This window comes from Falco biarmicus, chromosome 5, assembly GCF_023638135.1.
Source record: "Falco biarmicus isolate bFalBia1 chromosome 5, bFalBia1.pri, whole genome shotgun sequence".
Classification (NCBI taxonomy): Eukaryota; Metazoa; Chordata; class Aves; order Falconiformes; family Falconidae; genus Falco; species Falco biarmicus.
Genome location: NC_079292.1, coordinates 67440679 through 67459393, shown reverse-complemented (window position 1 = coordinate 67459393; position 18715 = coordinate 67440679). Strand labels below are relative to the sequence as shown.

The following is an 18715-nucleotide window of genomic DNA, read 5'->3' as shown; positions in this document are numbered from 1 at the left end:
AGGAAAAGGTCTGGGAGTTATGTTTTTGATGCTTTTTTTTCCAGTTGGCTATGATAAAAGCTGTGCACTACTTCTGTCAACACTCACACATAAACCAGTTCTAATACCTGACATGAAGTCACTTGAGTTATGAGTGGGCATTTCAGACAATTCTTGGTAAAGTCAGAAACAGATTAACATTTTACAGCCCTAAACCTTATGGGTTTGCTCTCAAACTTTCAGAAATTAATTCTGTTCTTGGACCCCGGTGCTCCCATGACATTTTAGGCCCAGGAGATTTGCTTGTACCAATTTGGAGAGCAATAAAAACTCAAGATTAAAAAAGAGAACTGATTTCACCTTTAAATTGCACAGTTCTGACCAGCAGCTCCATAAATACACTTCTGAGCTCAGTGCTAAAACCCCTTGACAGCAAATCACAGGATGCAAGCACATCTCCCATGTATCCTGGGCACTATTTCCTGTGTTTTACATTTATTCATTACATCCCATTGCCCTTTCCAAGAAATTTAAGTGAAAAATCAGAACCTCAGCTAGCACAAATTGTCAGCTTAAGCCTGCTTAGCATCTGGCCTGAAGAACTTTCAACATTGGAATTTTACGTATTTGAACAAACATGAAGACAAATATCTGAGCACAGCGAGATAAAACAACGGTGTTGGGCTTTGCTGTTAGGGCTGAGTCCTTTACAGTTTTATTTGGAATATTACTTCATTACAGCGGTAGAGCACGATGCTACACAACTGAGTTCAGCAGAGAGCATAATCAAGCCCTAAGACAGCATCACCTCTAGTACAGTAACCAGAGCCTGAGCCATTGACCATCCAAGCTGTCATACTGTTAACAAGATCCCAAACAGTTCCACACCACCCTCCAATAGTTCCCAGGAGTGGTTCAGTGCTGAGCCCAGACCAGGGTTTGGTCACAGAAGCCACCTTGGGCTCAGACACTGTCTCTCAGAGGATACAAACACTTACTTGCAGGTCAATCTATGCCAGTTGGCCTCAGGGCTAGAGAATGGGGACCAGATCCTTTTTTATTTATGAATATGGATGTTGACTAAAGGACTAATGGCCTTATTCAAACTACCCTCTGTTCATGCACACCCACCCCTGTTAATAACAGCTTCCTGGGAATAAAAACAAAGAGTAGAACAAAGTCTTGTGGCTGGATTTACAGAACAGCATAAAACATGACCACGGATGACTAATCAAAGCTACATTTACTCAAAAAGTCTCAAAATGTTTCTGCAAAACTGGCAGATTCACCATTTGCAAACTGGTTTGCTTTTTGCTGTATGTGACCTATTGTTTTAACAAATGGAGACACATATACATTTTTTCCCCTGATTTTTATGTTATCGGGAGGTTTGTGTTGTTTTTCAAGACTTTTGGAATTGGTCCCAATGACTCCCGATGTCTACTTTACTTATTTTGACTGTAAGCAATCTGATGCAAAGATTGTCTCTTCCCCACATGTATTTATTTCTTTGGAAGGGTCAGAAACACATTACCAGGGCAAGAAGGTCTCCTGTTAACCTGGAGTCTCTTCGTGCCACAATAATGATAATACTCAGAAGTCAGGCCTTGCTTTACAAATACTCAGGACACTCTGAGACAGAAGGAATCAGCTGATGGTACATATATGCCTTGCTTTGCAACTTCTTTTAAGAAACAAAGCTCTCTATCTGGACACACACGGAGCTGTATTTTCCTTGCCACCACCATTGATAATGGCAACAGTCTGCAGGCAATATCCTTCTTGCTATGCATCTGATTAGGTAGAAATTCCTCCAGGCTTCACCTAATCAAATGCAAGTGCTGCATTATTTATGAAAGAGAGCTGAATTTCATTAAACTTATTCTACAAGAAGCAGTTCATGTAAAAAATCCATTTCTCCTTTCTTTTAGAAATCAGAATAATTTTCTTTAAAAACCTGTATTCACAGGTAATTATAATAGAAGTCTTGAAACAGCAAAATTACTTTAAAAAAAGGAAACCAACCCATCAAAAGTATATTTTAAATCAGACTGGGATTTCATTTCTAAAGAGAAGACAAGTGGGATGTTTCCTCATTGCAGAATGAATAATTCAAATGATTCCTCCAGTGCTGTATCTGCAATTGTCAGAATAAATTTAAGCAGCTTTTTCTTTAACTGTTACAGGTATACACTGCACAAGAACTCCTGTTACTAATTATCCCCACTTTTTTTAGGCCAGCAAAATTCCCTCTAATACCAATGAACAAAAGCCTTATTGACTTGCACAGTCAAGAGATTCCCAGTTTTACAGGAAGATACCAGGCACAGAACACACTGTCATCAAACTGCTGATGACCATTTATTTTGCTTTTTAATTTAATGCTATTACCTGAAACAACAGTTTAAAAAAAATAATAAATTGAGGGGTTCTGTTTGGCACCATATCTGAACTACAAAACAATTCCAGTGAAAAGAAAAAGGGAGGGAATTTGTTGTCTTGACTACAACATATAATCTACCAAGAATTTTAATTATTTTAATTCAGATCGAGAGAGACCACTTAAACAACTGGCAAGCTCTGCTCACAGTCCTGCCTTTAAACTGCCTTTGGTATGGTGCCAGAGGTATTCAGGGGGCAGAAGGCATTAGTGTGACAACTCCCCACCCACTCTTAAGAGCGTTATGTGGGTTTTGCACAGCCATCGCTATGCGGGGGCAGAGAGTAAGAGGGGATGGGGCCAGACTAACGTGCAATTAGCCTGGAAAACTACACAAATAGCATGGAAAAGGCTGCAATACTGGCTTTCAGGGGTCTGGGCAGCCCCCAACAGCCACCACTTGACAGAAGAGGTTATTGACATTAGTCCAGAGACACCTCCCAGGGACAGCTCTGAGACATCGTGCACCTGGGTGACTTTCCCTGATGCCCCAGCCCAGTGTCCATCCCCCCGCCACCCTCCAAGCATTGATGATAAGCCTGTGGAAAGTGCATTGCCAGTGACTTGAAACATGAGGCCTTAAAGCCACTACAAAAGCTGTAGACAACAATGGCCATCATTAATCTAAAAGCCATGCCATGGCAGCAGCAGCAGAAAGAACAAACATGCCTGCATCATCTTGCACAATATTCAAAGGGGCTCCAAGTATACTAATTTCTGCTAGAAAGAAAAATCAGCAATGGATTCAGCTGGGGAGACCTAACACGCCTCTTTTTTGTTAATGCATCTTTTGATTAAAGCATGCATTCAAACCTAGCGCTCGTGGGGAATGCTCCACCTCTGAAGCAGCTGTGATTAATTACCACTGCTTGCTGCTGCTGTGAAAAAACAGGTTATGTTACCTCTCTTGTGGTAAAAGGAGAAGGGGAGCTGAAGAGCCCTAGGACAAACCTCCTCTCACCAGTCCTCCATACCACAGGACACCTCCCTGCTACCTGCTCTCAGCTCTCCCAGTGCTTACGCGACTGCAACACTCAGCATCCATGAGGCTCACTTCAGCCTGATTAAGTACACAGAGTCAGGCCTTAATTACCCAAGACCAATTACTTGCTGGCAGCATGGCAACTTGTTTTTAAGGCATGTTTTGCCCCATTCCAACACATACCATAATATTTCATTGGCATCATCTTGCCAATAAAAGTAAGAATTTTACATGGATAATGTTTCATCTGTGCCAAATTTTTATACTGCCCATTTTGTATTTACTCCAGTATACCACTTCAAGCCAATTTCCCCATTTTAATATTACATCACACTCATGTATTTACATAAGTTCTCAATAAAGCTGTATGTCAGTTTGAATTAAAACTTGACTTGATGTAATTCCAAGACTAGTCATCCTACAGGGAACTGTCCTTCACTGGCAACAACGTGGGCCATGGACTCATGACAGAGTGGCACCTTGTTCTGAGAGAGGCTCTACATCATGTGGAAAAGAGCAGGTCACAGAGCCAGGCCCTATCTCTTTCTCAAAAAGACCTTCAATTTTCAGCATTTGAATTCCTTTTATAGAGGGAGAGATCCTGCAATTTTAAGCAGCAGTTGGTTTTCTCTTGAAGAGTTTTCATAGTTGCATCAATATTTCCCATCCTTCAGCTTGGCAGAAGGTTTGTGGCAGGCTGGGATTTTTTGTATTTTTAAAAAAAAACCAGACTGGAAGTCCTGTTGAAAGTTGAGGGATCTAATGCCTTTGGGTTCCTTTGAAAGCCTCAGGCACAACCTTGCTCACTGAGAGCATGACAAAGCAGCCATACTCCTGGCTGCACACAGCACGGCCTGGCGTTGGGTATTGCATCATGCCCATTTCCACGTACTCAGCTGTGAGGTGGTCCGGCTCAGGACCTCACAAAATGCTAAGAGTAGCACAGGGAGCAATCGCACCCCAGCATGGTGCTGGTCACTCTCAAAGCATCCCTGAGGGCCCCGTTAGGGTCCTCACTGGTGTTACATGGACCAGCTCAGGACCTGATGGAGGTCCTGCTCAAGAAGTCGGGGGGGGGAGGTGTGCCTAATCACCAGTGCCTGCATCTGCTTCAGACACCTGCCCAAGGTGCCCTTCCCCTGCTGCTGCTGAAGGATAGGGGGTCCCCCACAGATGCCTTGGGTACCCCAGCCCACCTCAAATGACCTCTATCTTCTAGTAGGAAGAAGTCACCCACATTTTGGCACTGAGCACCTACAACGTGAGCACTGAGAGACAGTGCTTATCCCTGCCACGCTTCCCATGTGGCCTGGGACAACTCTGTCTCTCAGGGTTACCATGCCCCATCACTACAGTGACAATAACAAAACTCCTCTGCCCTGTACTACAGCCTCTCCACTCATAACACAACCCCACCGCAGTGATGACAGCCTCCAGCTACAGTCAGTGGCCGGCACAGCAGGATCCTGATCTCAGCTGGGATCTCCTGAGGCCAATTTGGTATAAATAGGAAGTGCTGAATTGCAGCCAGGGATCGGTGGAAGGAGGAAAGGTCCTGGCTGTACAGCTTCTTCCCCCACCAGGCAGCCCAGCCGGCAGGAACAGCAGCCCACAGGCACCCTACCACCACCAAACTCTTTCAACAGGGTGAGTCTGATGGGCAGAGCATGGCTGCTGTCCCCTAACATCTAGGGAAACCTCTCCAGGACAGAAATGTGAGAAAAAGGGAAACTGAATTGATTCAATCTGTAAATTGACAAAAGCCCCATGAATTCTTTGACCCTGGCATCCATTAAGAAAAAAACCCCAAACAACATATCCAGAAGCTTGCCATTTAAAAAACAAACCTGTAGCACATTGAACAGTATTACCATTTACGAATTTTCATTACATTTTCAAACTTGGGCAGGAGTAGAAGCTTAGAAGTCAAAGCTGAGGAGAAAAAAAGGATTTCAAGTCAAACAACATTGCAGCTAAATAAAAATAAATAAATAAATAAATAAAACATTTTCTGCTAAACTCACATGTTCCCTGTGGTGCCAAGGCAACATGAGGTTATCAAACTGGGCTGCTTGTTTACATTCTCACATAAAGAATTCATGCAGGATCCATGTAAGTCCTGAAAACCTCAGAAACCACTCAAGCCCAACAAAGGACTAATAATTCATGACATGGCTGACCTACAGATAGCACAAACATACACACCTCCACAGAATCCACAGAAGCCAGAGGGACACCACAGCAAACGGGACCATCGGGTGAGTTCTTCAACCAAACCATTACACGAGGGGATGAAATAACCACATATATCTCATCTAAGCAGATGGGGCGAAATCACACCTGTCATCTCCCAAGGTTCACAGGTGCCAGAGGAAGTTGTACGGCCCCATACTGTCACCCGTGATGACAACTGTCTCTGAGATGCCTGGGGGTTGCCTCAGTCTTTGGTATAAATCCGAGCAGCCCCATTCCAGCACCACTCAAATTGCTTGAAGGGGCCGTTCAAAAGCCTGGGGATCAGCAGTGTGCCTCAACTACTCCTGCCAAGCCTTCACAGAAAGTCTCAAGGTTACCCTTGACAGACGTGCATTGGGAACCAATTTTTCTGCTGACCCTTGGTAAGGACCAGCGAAGGCAAGTCTTTGATGATTTAGCACAACAATAATCAGTGTGACCTGGTCATTCTTTGAGCAAAGTTTTCATAAAGACAAGGACAGAAGACTAGCGAAAAAGAAATGGCTGTGGGAACAAGTAATTAACCCTTGGACTTGTGTTTCTCATTAGCCACTAGTGAAAAATAGACTTGAACACCTGCAAAATACAGCCATAGGTTTCTCTCTATATAGCCCACATAAAATACAAAATAGATGCCTTGTCCCAATAAGACAACAGCTTTGCAGCTTCATTAGAGATGCATTTTCCATTTCCCAGATTGTTAGCATCAGCCCCCTATATGTAAGTAGCCAGAGCAATGATGCAGTGTCTGAGGAAGGCTACAGAGCAGTCATTCTTGTAGCTGATGGGGGCTCTTCTCCAAGAAGATGTGTTAGAAAAGCCAGCAAGTCCCTGAAGGACCTGCACCCACAACAGAAACCATGGTCTAGGAAGGGATCCTGCCTGTAAATACCAGTGTCCAGGGGTCAGTTACACATACATCTGTCCATCCCAGCAGACGCATCAGCTTCCATTGCTGTCAATGCAGTTCCAAGGCACACATGATGCCTCTGCATCAGGGCTCATGGTTACACTTACACCAGTTTAGTTTTTGAGTAAATAACAGCACATGCTTGATTGATATTTGGTTACTAAAAAGCAGAAAAACTAAGCAGAGGTGGAGCACACCCCAAAACAGGCACGGATTAGCACTTCATAGAGAACAGGTTCAAAAATACATTACACTAGCTGAAGTAATTTGGCCATCATCCCATGCACTGTGTTGTAAAGGCCATTAAGTCTCCAATTCAAATTACCAGGCAGGCCTTTCAGCCATCAATTACTATTAAATCCCTCAACAATTTTGTCTAGCTTCAGGACAGCCACCATATACATACACAAGAGCACCAATTACCCCAAAAGCCTATTGTCGAAGTGTGATTCAGACGAACATGGTGCAAAGATGTTTCCGACTGCTTTGACGTGATCTGCCCCAGTAACACAGAGTATTATGTGAAGTCTCTATGAAGCTGTTTCTTCAAATGCCTAACCAGAGGGCTTGCTCCAAAGGCCTAAGTAACACCAAGTGTCAGAAGGGCACTCACGGTTTCAGGAGCAAATGCAGCCCTGGCAGTCACAGCAAAGCAGCACTACACATTTTTGACTCACTGTAAAAACAGGCTAACAAATGGTGCTGGTATTTTAATTCTTTCCAGAAATAAATCACAGATGGTATCCAAGGCCACCTGCAGTCCATGCTGAGAGGCATTTTCAAGGCACACACAGAGACACACACACAAAGGGCTGTATGAACACAATTTTTTTACTGCACGAAGAGTGCAATTTAACTGAATTTAAACAACCCCGAGTTCTGTTGATTTAAGATATATAAAAACCCAGTGGGAAGGTGTGTGGGAAAGCTTAGCAAGAAACCTGAGTCTCCCTTACAGCATTAGGGCTTTATTTCTAAAGTGGAGTGAGGAAAAAGAGCAGCCTCACTTGCTCCTTTTCTACCCATTTCAGCGATGTTATGAACCAATTTTATTCCCTCGGTGAGGGATATGGATATGGTACCTAAACAGCTTCCTCCTCCCTCCTCCTCCATCTAGCCTGCTTTTGAGTACCAAGTATACATAAGCATGATCTCATGACAGTTCTTGATGCTACAAACAAGCATTCCCAGTTTCCATGCTGTGAGCAATGCCCTAAGCTGTATTATTTGCAAGCTCTGCAAGAGCCAGACTACACATGCCACAGCACCAAGCATTTTCATACTGGTTCATCTGCCTTCTGGCCCACTCTCTCCTCCCTCTCAAGGCTGAGCACCAGAGCAGCTCCCTGAGCCACAAGGAAAGCCATCCTGAGAGTTCCTGCTTGCTGCCCAGAAGCTCTCCTCTCTGGAAGACACCACAAGAGAGAAGGGAGGTTTCTGCATGGCAGGCTGGTCCCCTTCCTGCTCTGGTCAGCTGCATTTGGCAAAGAAAATCCAAGGGGAGCTTGCGACTATGAACCTGTTGATGTGCAGGCACACTGCAGATGTGTGTGCACTCTCACGTACACACACTAGTGCATTTACGTACATAAACTCACAGTATTACATATATGGTGGATATTTCCTGCAGGACTCTACTATCAGGTATTACACTGACAGTAAGAGTCAGTTCACACACTTGCCCATGCCTCCCTTGGGAGACAGCAGCACTCCAGAGAGCAGCTCCAGGTTGCCGTGCAGTCCCTGATGCTTGCAGGGACGGCCTGAGTCTCTCTCTCTCCTCCCTTGGCCTTACTGTCTGTATTTTTTCTTTCAGCACTCTTCCTTCTTTAGTCCCCTAATCCCAGTTCATTTCTGTGACTTTCATCCAGAAAAAAGCAGTTATGAAGAAATAATTCATTTATGATTTGATCATTTTGTATCATTTAATGGTCAAAGTATCTGCCTTCACACAAAGACAACTTTCTCCCCTACTATTAACTTAAACACAATACTCTACTGACATTTCTTAACTAAGGGCAAATCTGTATGTTTTTATATCCAAAAGTACAAACATGAATTTTTAATGTTGACCTTTTGCCAGACACAGAAATGTAGCTTGAATAGCACAGAACTATTATTAGCCTGTTTATTCACCCAACGCCAGTAAGAAACCCAGCAACCTCCTTCAGCCCCACTTGCTGTCGCCCACATTGATCTACCATCCATGGTTAGCATGGCCCTGGCAATGAACACGGAGACAGATGGTAAGAAAATGCTGCTTTGGGAATTAAAATTTTGAATTAACGCAATTGTAGCAGGGAAGGTGAATCCCCCCCTTCCCCCTTCCATTGTTAGAAAGGTTACTAAAACTGTAACAAATGTTCATCAAATGGGTTTTAAGGCTTTACTGTTTTTCTCTCTCTGCACGTCAGCTCATGTGTGTTCCTGAGGAGCGAAAAAACAGTCTCAACAGCAACATCAAGCAAACAAGGCTGGGGAGAAGTAGGACAAAAGCTTGGTAGCTATCAACAATAGCAAAAATATCTTCATTACCACATGAGAGTTGTTCTTCATATTTGCGTGAGGTTGCATGACCTCATATTCTCACTCACAAGCTTGAGAGTGATGAGACAAATATTATTTCAGATAAGATCAGCTCTGTTTGATCTCCAGGAGCAGGGCGTCTCTGAAATTCCTAGCAGCAGCTGCAAATCTGCAGCAGAAGCGGCAGCAAGAATGTTAAGGCCAGCTTTCAGAGTAGCCATGGTCAACCCACATCTCAGAGTATTTCTGGCCTTTATTTTAACACCAAAAAACCCCCAAGTATCTCCTGGGGTCACTACCGTGTGTCAGGCAAAGCAGTCTAATCCAGCAGCGTGTTTGTGTTGTTTTACTGAAGGCAAGCTGAAAGGTTTATAAGCCACTGCTACAACTGTAGAACACCAGCTGTCCATCGGGGCTGCTTTATGGATAACTCATCTTGCATCCCCAAAGGGCTCTCCATTCCCCTTTTAGGAACCCAACATACAGGAGGAGCTTTTCCAACGTACACAGAATGTTTTTTCTTTTCATTCTTCCCCTCTCCAATTCCAGTGTTGTTCTTCATTTTTGCATTTCATTTCCGTTTTCATTTCCCCTGCTTTTGGACAGCATAATTAGATTGCACTAATTACCTAAGCCTGGCTCCATCAGGGTGTTGTGTCACTGGCCCCTGGGCTGGGGTGAGGAATCAGTTTTTTGACAGACCACCTGCAATGGCATCAACAGGTGGCTGTCAGGATCAATCGCCAAGTTTGCCTTGGAAACCTGCCCTGCAGTTTCACTGTCAGAGAAAACACATTCTTCTCCCCCACCTATCTGTCCTGAAGTTAACAGAGATACACCAACATGTGCCAGCAGAGGATCCCGCCTGCCTTGGAAAGTGGGAATGGGAGCAATCCATTAAAGCACCAGGGATCAATTTTCCCAGGATTTAGTCTCAATTGCTATTATTTCACTATGTAACCTGTGTGCACTTCAACATCTTTTCCCACACTATAGCTACAACCTCACCTGCCTGTTCCCCAGGAGCAATGCTTTGCTAAATAGCTACATGGCAACCGACGCTTCTGGCAGAGCAGCGGCACGTGGATATGCATCATTACGTTCGTGGAATGGTAATTGCCAGCAGTTCAAGCCGTTGACTGCACACTGACAGGATCACTTTTGTTTAGCAAACAGTTAAACTCAAGTCACCAGAGACCAAGCAGACCTACACTGTAATTTGGCACAAGCTTTAGAAGCGAGCTGGAACAGCGCATCACCCATGTGCCTCAGACGGAGCTGGCATGAGGCAATGCCGCTCTCCCTCTCCTACTTCCCAGGAGCTCCCAGGTGGTGGCAGAGGCATTTTGCATCCTTATTGACTCCATTTCCTTATTAATTGTCTTATTGATCTGCTCACTGCACACTAGGCGGATATGATACTTTGATCTTCCATACCTCTAACGGTGCTGCCACTGGATTACGAAGCCTGTTGAGCAGCTTGTACTTTCTGTAATCTGTGGAGTGTAGATCCACCTGGACTCACCTGGAGAGAGGACACCCAGTGAGGGGTACCTGGGGGAAAGCAGGGAAGCTTGTTGTGTTAGCACCTGAGCTGCTGGTCTGCCTACTCTCTGACAAGGAAATTCACGCAGCGAGTAGCAATTCAGCTTCCCAGCTGTTCTTCCATTTTCAGGTCAGCCCAGTGGCCAAAAATACTCTGAACCATCAAAACGTGGTCAGGACACTACAGCTACTACATCCTTCTCTCTAATTGTAGAGTAATCGGTCTACAATCAGAGAAGCAACTGCACAGCAGGAGTCAGTGAGGATGGATAAACAGCTTGGACATGAACTCTCTTCTTATCCGTAATACCAGTCTAGAGTCTTCCACTATATCCACCATCACGTTGCCTGTCCCACATCCATCACTTTCTCCACTGCTTCAACACAGCCATCACGTGTAGGCACCTAGTGGAGGCTGCAAGACCTGCACACAACCCCAGCCATTTCAGAAGGGTACGTCTGAGGGGAAAACACGGAATGTAATTCTCAACAGGAGAACACGCTATACTTTCTACTTACACTGTTTTATTGCTTATTACACAGGCCCCAGATAATTTCCCTGTGACAGGGGTGGGAAGAAGGGGTAAAAATAAGGGAAGTGTAAGTGCAGAGAGATGAGGTGACAGGACCAAGTAATGCAGCTTCCCAATGATGGAGCCAGCAGGAGACTCCCAACTCCTGGTCCGCACGGCCGCGTCAGATAGTGAATGTGCAAGGTGGGGACAAGGCCTTGCTTTTCAAAAGTGCCAACTAATCCTGAAGCTACTGAAGCAAGTAGAGCACTAGCACTGGTGCCACTGAGACACCAAGTACATACAGAAAAGCGTGGTTGGTTCTGTGTGGCTCCAAGCCCTGACAAGGCTTCGGATGCTCTATAAAGAGTACCACACCAGCACAAACCATGCAATCTAATAAAGTTGAGGAAATGTTTGCAATCAGTTCTCAAAACAGAACCTTTCATAATAGAAATACTGCAGAGCAGAAGACAGAATTATAATTATAATAAATGGGTGCTGCTGAGTTAGAGAAGAGCAAAATCTTTTGTCCGCAAATCCCATTTACACAAGCAGAGGCAATGTTGGTAGGAGCAGTTCAGTTACTCTCTGTACTAGCACATACACTGCAGGGTTTGGATAATTTTTCTTAGTCCCTCTTCTTTTTAAATTGCAACAGGCTTTTCTGGTAAGTTGGAGAAAGTTCAGAGACTAGCTACAAGAATGACTGAAGGAGTGCAAAACCTCACATAACACTGAAAACGGTGGCTGCTACATCAGTGGGTTGTATCAAGCAACAGGTTAAGGAAGAAGTTGATCACTATGGAAAACAGACTTCTGGTAATGGAATCTTCAGTGTGGCACTTAAAGGTATAAACAAATCCAATGACTGGAAGCTGATGTTAAACAAATCAGACTAAAAATAAAGGACATTTTCAACAGCCAAAGTAATTAACCTTCAGTACAATTTATTGATGGTTGTGCTAGATTTTCCGTTCCTGGAAACATTAAAAAATAGGATGGAGGGTTTTCTAAATTACTTCCTAAATGCTCAGCATTGTAAAGCAGAACAGGATGCTGCTCAAAAAAGCTAAAAATCACCTTCACCCAGGTTCAGGCCCTTCTCAGTGACAATGAAATCCTGTTCTCTCAGCTTAACCTGGGTGAGTTAGGAGCCCTTGGAGAGCCTTTGTTATAACCCCGTCAGCTGGCCAGAAGACAAAAGAGAAATGTAATTTCTGGAGTTTCCTGCCACACCACATATTGAGAAAGAACATTTCTTGCACCTCCTGACATGCCCTGTGGAGCTGAGCTCTGCCCTTGCTGTCCATCAGAGCCACTCCTCACCTTGTCTGTCCTTCCCACATATGCTTTTATTCCTGGAGACATTATCTGCGCTCTCCATGTCTGCTTTGCCTTGCCACTCTTCCCACTGCCCTTTTCCCTGCGCTCATTTCCCTGAGTGGCTTGTCCCTTCTGCCAAACCTCCAGGATCAGGGGAGAGGTTTGGGGAACTGGGGTGACCTGCTTGCTGTACCAAGCGCTGCCTGGGCAGCGGGGAGCAGCTGAGGCCCTGGCCAAGCTGCACTAACAGCTCCAGCAGGAGTGGCAAGCGGAGGGATGCTGCTCACAGGGAGTCATCCCTTCTGTGCGTGGTCAGGAAGGTCCTTCAGAGATACCATAGGAGATGTCCCGTATTACAGCGCAGTCCTGGGCCCAGATTTCCATGTATCTATGGACAAGGCGTTTCACCTTCCTGCGTCAGCTTCCCCCTGTACAGAACCCTGTTGTTACTGCACAGCAGCATTTTCAGGATCGATTAGTTTAGTGTTCATGCAAAGCTCTGTGGACAGAAGCCTCAATACAAGTAGTAAGTACTATTGTTATTACTGCGCTTCAGATGGCTACAGCACTGGCATTTTCCAGGCATGCACCATTAACAATTTGCTAAGATAAATGGCCCAGGAACCTGAAAATGCATTTAGGACAACTACCTCCCGCTTACCAGCGTACATTCAGCTGCATAAATGACACCTCATTGCTCAATGTGTAGCTATGGTAACATCTCTGTCTCATATATTGAAGTGCGCACGCACACACACACACATATATACACGCGTGGAGGTGAAGGGAAGGCAGGCTACCTCATTTACTGACAGACAAACACCAAGCCAGGGAACTTTCCCAGCCTCCAAAAAGCTGAGCTGCCCTCAGGAGCCTGGGGTGAGGAACAGGCAACTCACCCCACGCCCAGCAGGGAAGGGCTCAGCTAACAGCAGGCTGCACTGCACAGAGCGAGCCCCTCCAGGCCCTCAAGGGACTTACTTGAGAGCAGTTTTGTAATGGTAGATCGCCTCAATGTTACGGCCCTGGTCTTTCAGAAAATTGGCATAGTTGTAGTGCACCTTGGCATTGTGGGGCAGGGTCTTCACTCCTGAGCTGCAAAGAGGAACAGAAGCAGGACAGTGTTAGTGGCCAGGTTACCCCACCTTCCCCGAGGTCCACCTTCTCAGTCCCTTTTTCTGAAAAGTTTGCTTGGATTTTGAGTGCCTTGTTGCCTCCTGCACACTACTTGTGCCAACACAACTTATGTTGCAACCCCAAGCTTCTTTCACGCACTGGTACACCATGTACCCCAGGCAGACATAAATATGTGGCAGCAATTCAACTTATCCTGTCCCCTTTCACTGCAGGCGCCTCTAGCACCAACACTGCAACACTCCCTGTGCCCAGATGCTGTCGTATTTCAAAATCTGAATTACTACATTGAAAGGCTCTAAAAAGGCTAATAATTAGAGGCAAAGCATGTAGTACTTTCTATAATATAGACATAACAGGCTCCCTGCTTAAACCTGAGTGTCACAAAGCTCCTTATGAAAATTTTGATTTACATCTGTCAGCTGCAGGTACCAGAAAGAAGGTATCGTTTCCATATGCATCAGCCACTAGAGGGGATGCATAGCATACTCTGAGTACCAAGCCAGCACGAATGCACTGCTTAGCACTGAGCGGAGTATGGCTAGGAGGTGAGGACTAACGGGACTCTCGCCCTTAGCTGGCAAGTGGTATGCTCTGGCATTATAACACATGACTGAGGCCATGTGGCTGCACAGCCACCCCACCTCTCCCCTGCCATGTGTAGATTGGACTCAACAGTTGGAATTAATAATGAGGGCACAAAGACAAAAGGAGAAGAGCAAGCATATACTTATTTACTTAATAGAGAGCACAGAAAGCAAGGTACACCTTGCACAGCTAGAGGAAATGCTGTTTCAAGGTTAAAGGGAGAAAGAAATCACAGGAGCACGTATGCTATGGAAACATTTCCCTGTGAGAATCCAGAGAAGTCGGTGCTCCGTTTAATGGGGGGAATCTTTTCCAGCACATAAATAGGGGCTCTCTGAGGTAATGGGAAATAAGGATGGATGAATTTGTTCACATAAAACCAGACAAAGCGCTGTTTCTTGCTCACAAGCAGATTCCTGTCAGCTGCTCATTTCCTCCCCCACCCCCAGCCCCATCTCTGACTCTCCTACCTCAGGTAGGAAAAGCAAGGATTAGAAAACTCCCAAATCTTGTTGCTTTGCCTTGTTTGTCTTGTCTCTCCTGTTTAGCTTTGGTGGGCTTGGAAGTTAATCATAAGACAGGTCACACACAGCTCCTACAGTGGGGTGCACACTCTCTCCCGTGGGGAGAATGCACCCGCAGCTGCAGAAAGCTTTTGTCAGGGATTTCATTAGAAAATGGCACTAGAGAATCGTAGTGGCAAATATCATATCTTTTTGGTTATCTGCAGCCAGTGGTATCAAGCATCGCTAATGCCTACTTGTAAAGGTTCCAAAGATTTGCCCACGGCTGCCTTAGAGAGTTCAGCACAACACAGCCACAGTTTGCCTACTGAAATTAAAAACACACCTTGCATTTGGCTTCCTAATCATCAGGTATTTCCAAATTACTTACTGGGAGCACTACACGAATAAGACATTTTGTGACTAATCGCTGAATTAAATCAGTTAATTGATGCTATTCTTAAGAGAATGATTTTTCTATATTAGTTTTCACAAAGATATACTGCACCAGCAGCAAGTAATGTGTGACTGCTATGGCTATGTTAATTTCCATTGGCCTTGGGAGCTATTAACTACACACTTACAACCTCTGGGCATTACTGGAATATTAATTCTTATACAAGAGAGGGTTTCATTACATCAGCGCCAGCGTTACAGGCAGAGACACACACAAGCACTCAAAACTGCTGCTCTCTCAGAGCTACATGTGATGAGTTGCTGGTTCTGCTACAGCCTCTGCTGGAACAGAGCAAACTGAGTTATCAATGAGGAGTACATTGCATATGCACAACTACTTCAGTTCTAATGAAATACAGTTTTAACAGTAAGATACATATGTTTAAATATTTTAAGTCTGGACTGTTTCCCTTTAAATAGAATTTATTATTAATCCTGCTAGTCCCATTTATTAAAATGTCACTAATAAAGCTTCTTTCAACTGCGTGCTTCTGCTGGAGGTGGAGGTGACACAGGAAAGGCAGAAATCTGTTTGGGTTCTTGCGATGCTCTCTTCTGCATCACACTGCTCACACTCCCTAACCTATTTATTCTCCTCACATGGGTGGGGAGGACGGATTTCATTTTGCAAACGCACAAGGCAATGACTGAGGCTGCTTGGAGTCTCTGCCCTGTGGGAGGTAGTAGCAAACAGTGCTGGGCATGGAGGGGATTTTTTAGGAGAGTATAGGCAAACACTCCTGCTAATTGCTTCTTGACCAGCTGAGAACATTGTTTGCTCGTTGACTGAGGAAACAATAATGTCCATAATGCAAGCCAAGCAGGAAAGGGTGGAGTATAAATAACAAAGCAGAACACAATGTTCTTCCATTTCTGCTTCCTGCAAGCCCCCAGTCTCTCAATATTTCAATCTAATTTTCCAATGTGGTTTTCCAAACTCTCCTATTTCTCTCTTTCCCAGCGCAGCACACACATGCCCTTCTGAAAACCTATGGCACAGATATGGCTCCTGCCAGAAACTAGCCCACCAACATCAGACGTCACTTCTCTTGAGGATTTCCTTCCTTTTTGACTTCTATGACAGCAGTAAGCAGCATAAATGGAAAATAAACAATAGGCAAACCCTTTTACGTAACACTTCCTCTCCCTGGAAAGGCAGAAGCCTATTAGCCATAAATCAGAGAAATAAAATACCACTGGTATTTTCCAACCTCAAATACCAGCATTACCTAAATCCCACTTCAGTTGGGAAAAGCGTCCTGTGAACCCCTCTGTTGTTTTGCTAAATGCATGTCCTGCTCTGCAAAGTAACTGGGCACAGGGCTGCGGCTTCATTGATTTTCTGTGATCTCCATATGAAAAGTGCTCAGTTCACAAGGAAATGAGGCCACTCCTGCCTCAGCAGGAGCCCTGGGAGATGGATGGGGTCTCCTCTGCTTTGGGAATCATTATCATCAATAAAGGTTCTATACAGCAAATTATTCTCTAGATGACACAAACAACCACTTTCCTTGGCCTCCTACCCTTGTATCTATTTCATAGATAGCAATGTTGGGCCATATTAAACTGTTTTGTAGAAGATGCACAAAACACAACAGGACTTGCTCTCCTCAGCTGAGCTAGCTTTCAGAAGTAACAAAGCAACACAGCAGTAAATGCCACCTTTGGGGCTGGGCTGATTTTTGCAAATTACTTAAGTCAGCAGACTTGGCTTGGGAGGGAAAACTGCTGACTAAGAAAGTGGCACTTTCATACAGTTCCTTTGCTGGTTACAACTGCGTTTCCAGGCACTGTCACAAACGTGGGCAGCATATGCAGATGCTTTCCAGGAGCAACAGGAAACGTGGCAGCTTGACAAACCTTGACTAGGTCGGTACAGCAGATGCAGAGGTTAGCCCACAGCCCTCACCACCTCCTCTCTGGCTTCAGACATCAACACTGACCACAGCTGGAGCCTGTGGAGCCTGACCTCCTGGCCTATGCATTTGCTCTATAGGGTAGTTCCTTAAATATTTAACAAATAAGCCCTTCCTGCCCACCTGCCAATACAGTAAGACAAACTGCCCGGGGCTTCTAGAGATCTGTTGGAATAATACACTTCAAACAGCTAGACCTCTATATATTTGGCCACTTCTTATACTTGTAGCTCATTTGCTTCTCATTTAGTCCTTGCACATATGCTAGTGCACCTATGCGGAGATGCATCATTTCCTCAGACAGCAGCATCCTCCCCCACACTGCTCCTTTCAGCCAGGACCCAGTAGGATGCAGAAAACTTGGCCCCTGGGCTGGAGACTGAGAGTCAGGATGGCCCAGAGATGGCAACAGTGCTGCTGCACAATGTCAAAGCAGGGTAAGCCTTAAGAATGAGACAATATGGGGTACAAGCACAAAACTGGTAACATAGTGAGTATACGAACGTTTCCTGGACCAGTGTAGAGAAGGCATGTATAAAAGAACAAGTCTCAGCCAAAGGAATCAAGACAGATCGACCCTGAAGAACCACATCCAAGCAAATGAAGGAATGGAAAGTAGAGGTGAAGGGGAATAAAAAAGTAAGGAGGAAAAAAGCAGTAATTATTAAAGCAGCAACTGGAGAAAGAAGAATGAAGAACTAGGAAAGGGAGTAAAGATTCTCTCAGCACATACTTTAAAAAAACAATTCAACACACACAGAGACTACCAAGTAGGTTGATTTATGTCTCCTTTCCCACATCTATAGATCTGCTCTGTTTCCTTTTTATTTTCCCTCATATTCTTTACTGTTTCTTATCTCCTCCTCCTGCTCTGTCCTTTCTAATTTGTTGCTGGAGCACATGCCTCCATCCACTTCTCCTCCCTCTCCTCATCTGCCTATATACAGCCTCCTCCTCCTGCCCCAAAGAGGAGATCTCCCACTCCTGGAATGACGTTATCTTCTTGTTATACCATTCTTCTTTTGCATTTCCTTCCCAACAACAAGAACAGTCCTACCATATTACAGACTCATGAGAGATGTATAACACCTATCAAAGAAGATTTTAAAAAGACAACAAAAAGGCTAATATAGTTAAACAGCACAGTAAAGAAAGCTATAAGAAATGAAAAACACCCTTTAAAAAGTGAACGTCACAGCTACAAAAGGAAAAAAGAAAAGAGGATAAGCTTCAGCAAGTTAAACATAAACCATAATTAGGCAGACCAAAAGAGATTTAAGGAAAAACTTGCTAAAGCCATCAAAGCTAATAATGGAATACATCAGATATAGGAAACCTGCCAAAGATCCCCTAAGGCAAATAGATGATGGAGGTCTAAAAGTAGCACTTGAAAAAGAAAAGGCCACAGCAGAAAAGCTAAATGGATTATCTGCATCAGTGCTCACTACAGTGGAACTGAGGGAGGTTGACACACAGGAGCCCTTCCTTACAGGGGCAAGTCCAAAGCACTGTCTCAAGCTGAAGTGGCAGTAGAAGAGACCTTAAAAGAAATCAACACCAAGAACAGTTATAAATCCATTGGGCCTGGGAGTATGCATCCAAAGGAAATCAAATGTGATGCTGCTATTAGCTGTGGTACATAGCCTATCATTTAAATCAGGCC

General features: G+C 44.6%; 1 protein-coding gene across 2 annotated transcripts in view; it reads right to left on the bottom strand.

Annotated features, from left to right (window-relative positions):
• The window catches only part of TMTC1 (transmembrane O-mannosyltransferase targeting cadherins 1), a 147157-nt gene that overhangs the window by 27035 nt on the left and 101407 nt on the right, over positions 1 to 18715 (bottom strand). Inside the window, exon 11 of one of the 2 annotated variants that reach the window (XM_056341141.1) lies at positions 13437 to 13550. The exons of the other annotated variant lie outside the window; for it this stretch is intronic. Coding sequence (XP_056197116.1) covers positions 13437 to 13550 — 114 coding nt within the window. The remainder of the gene's footprint in view (positions 1 to 13436; positions 13551 to 18715) is intronic. 2 annotated transcript variants of the gene reach the window in all.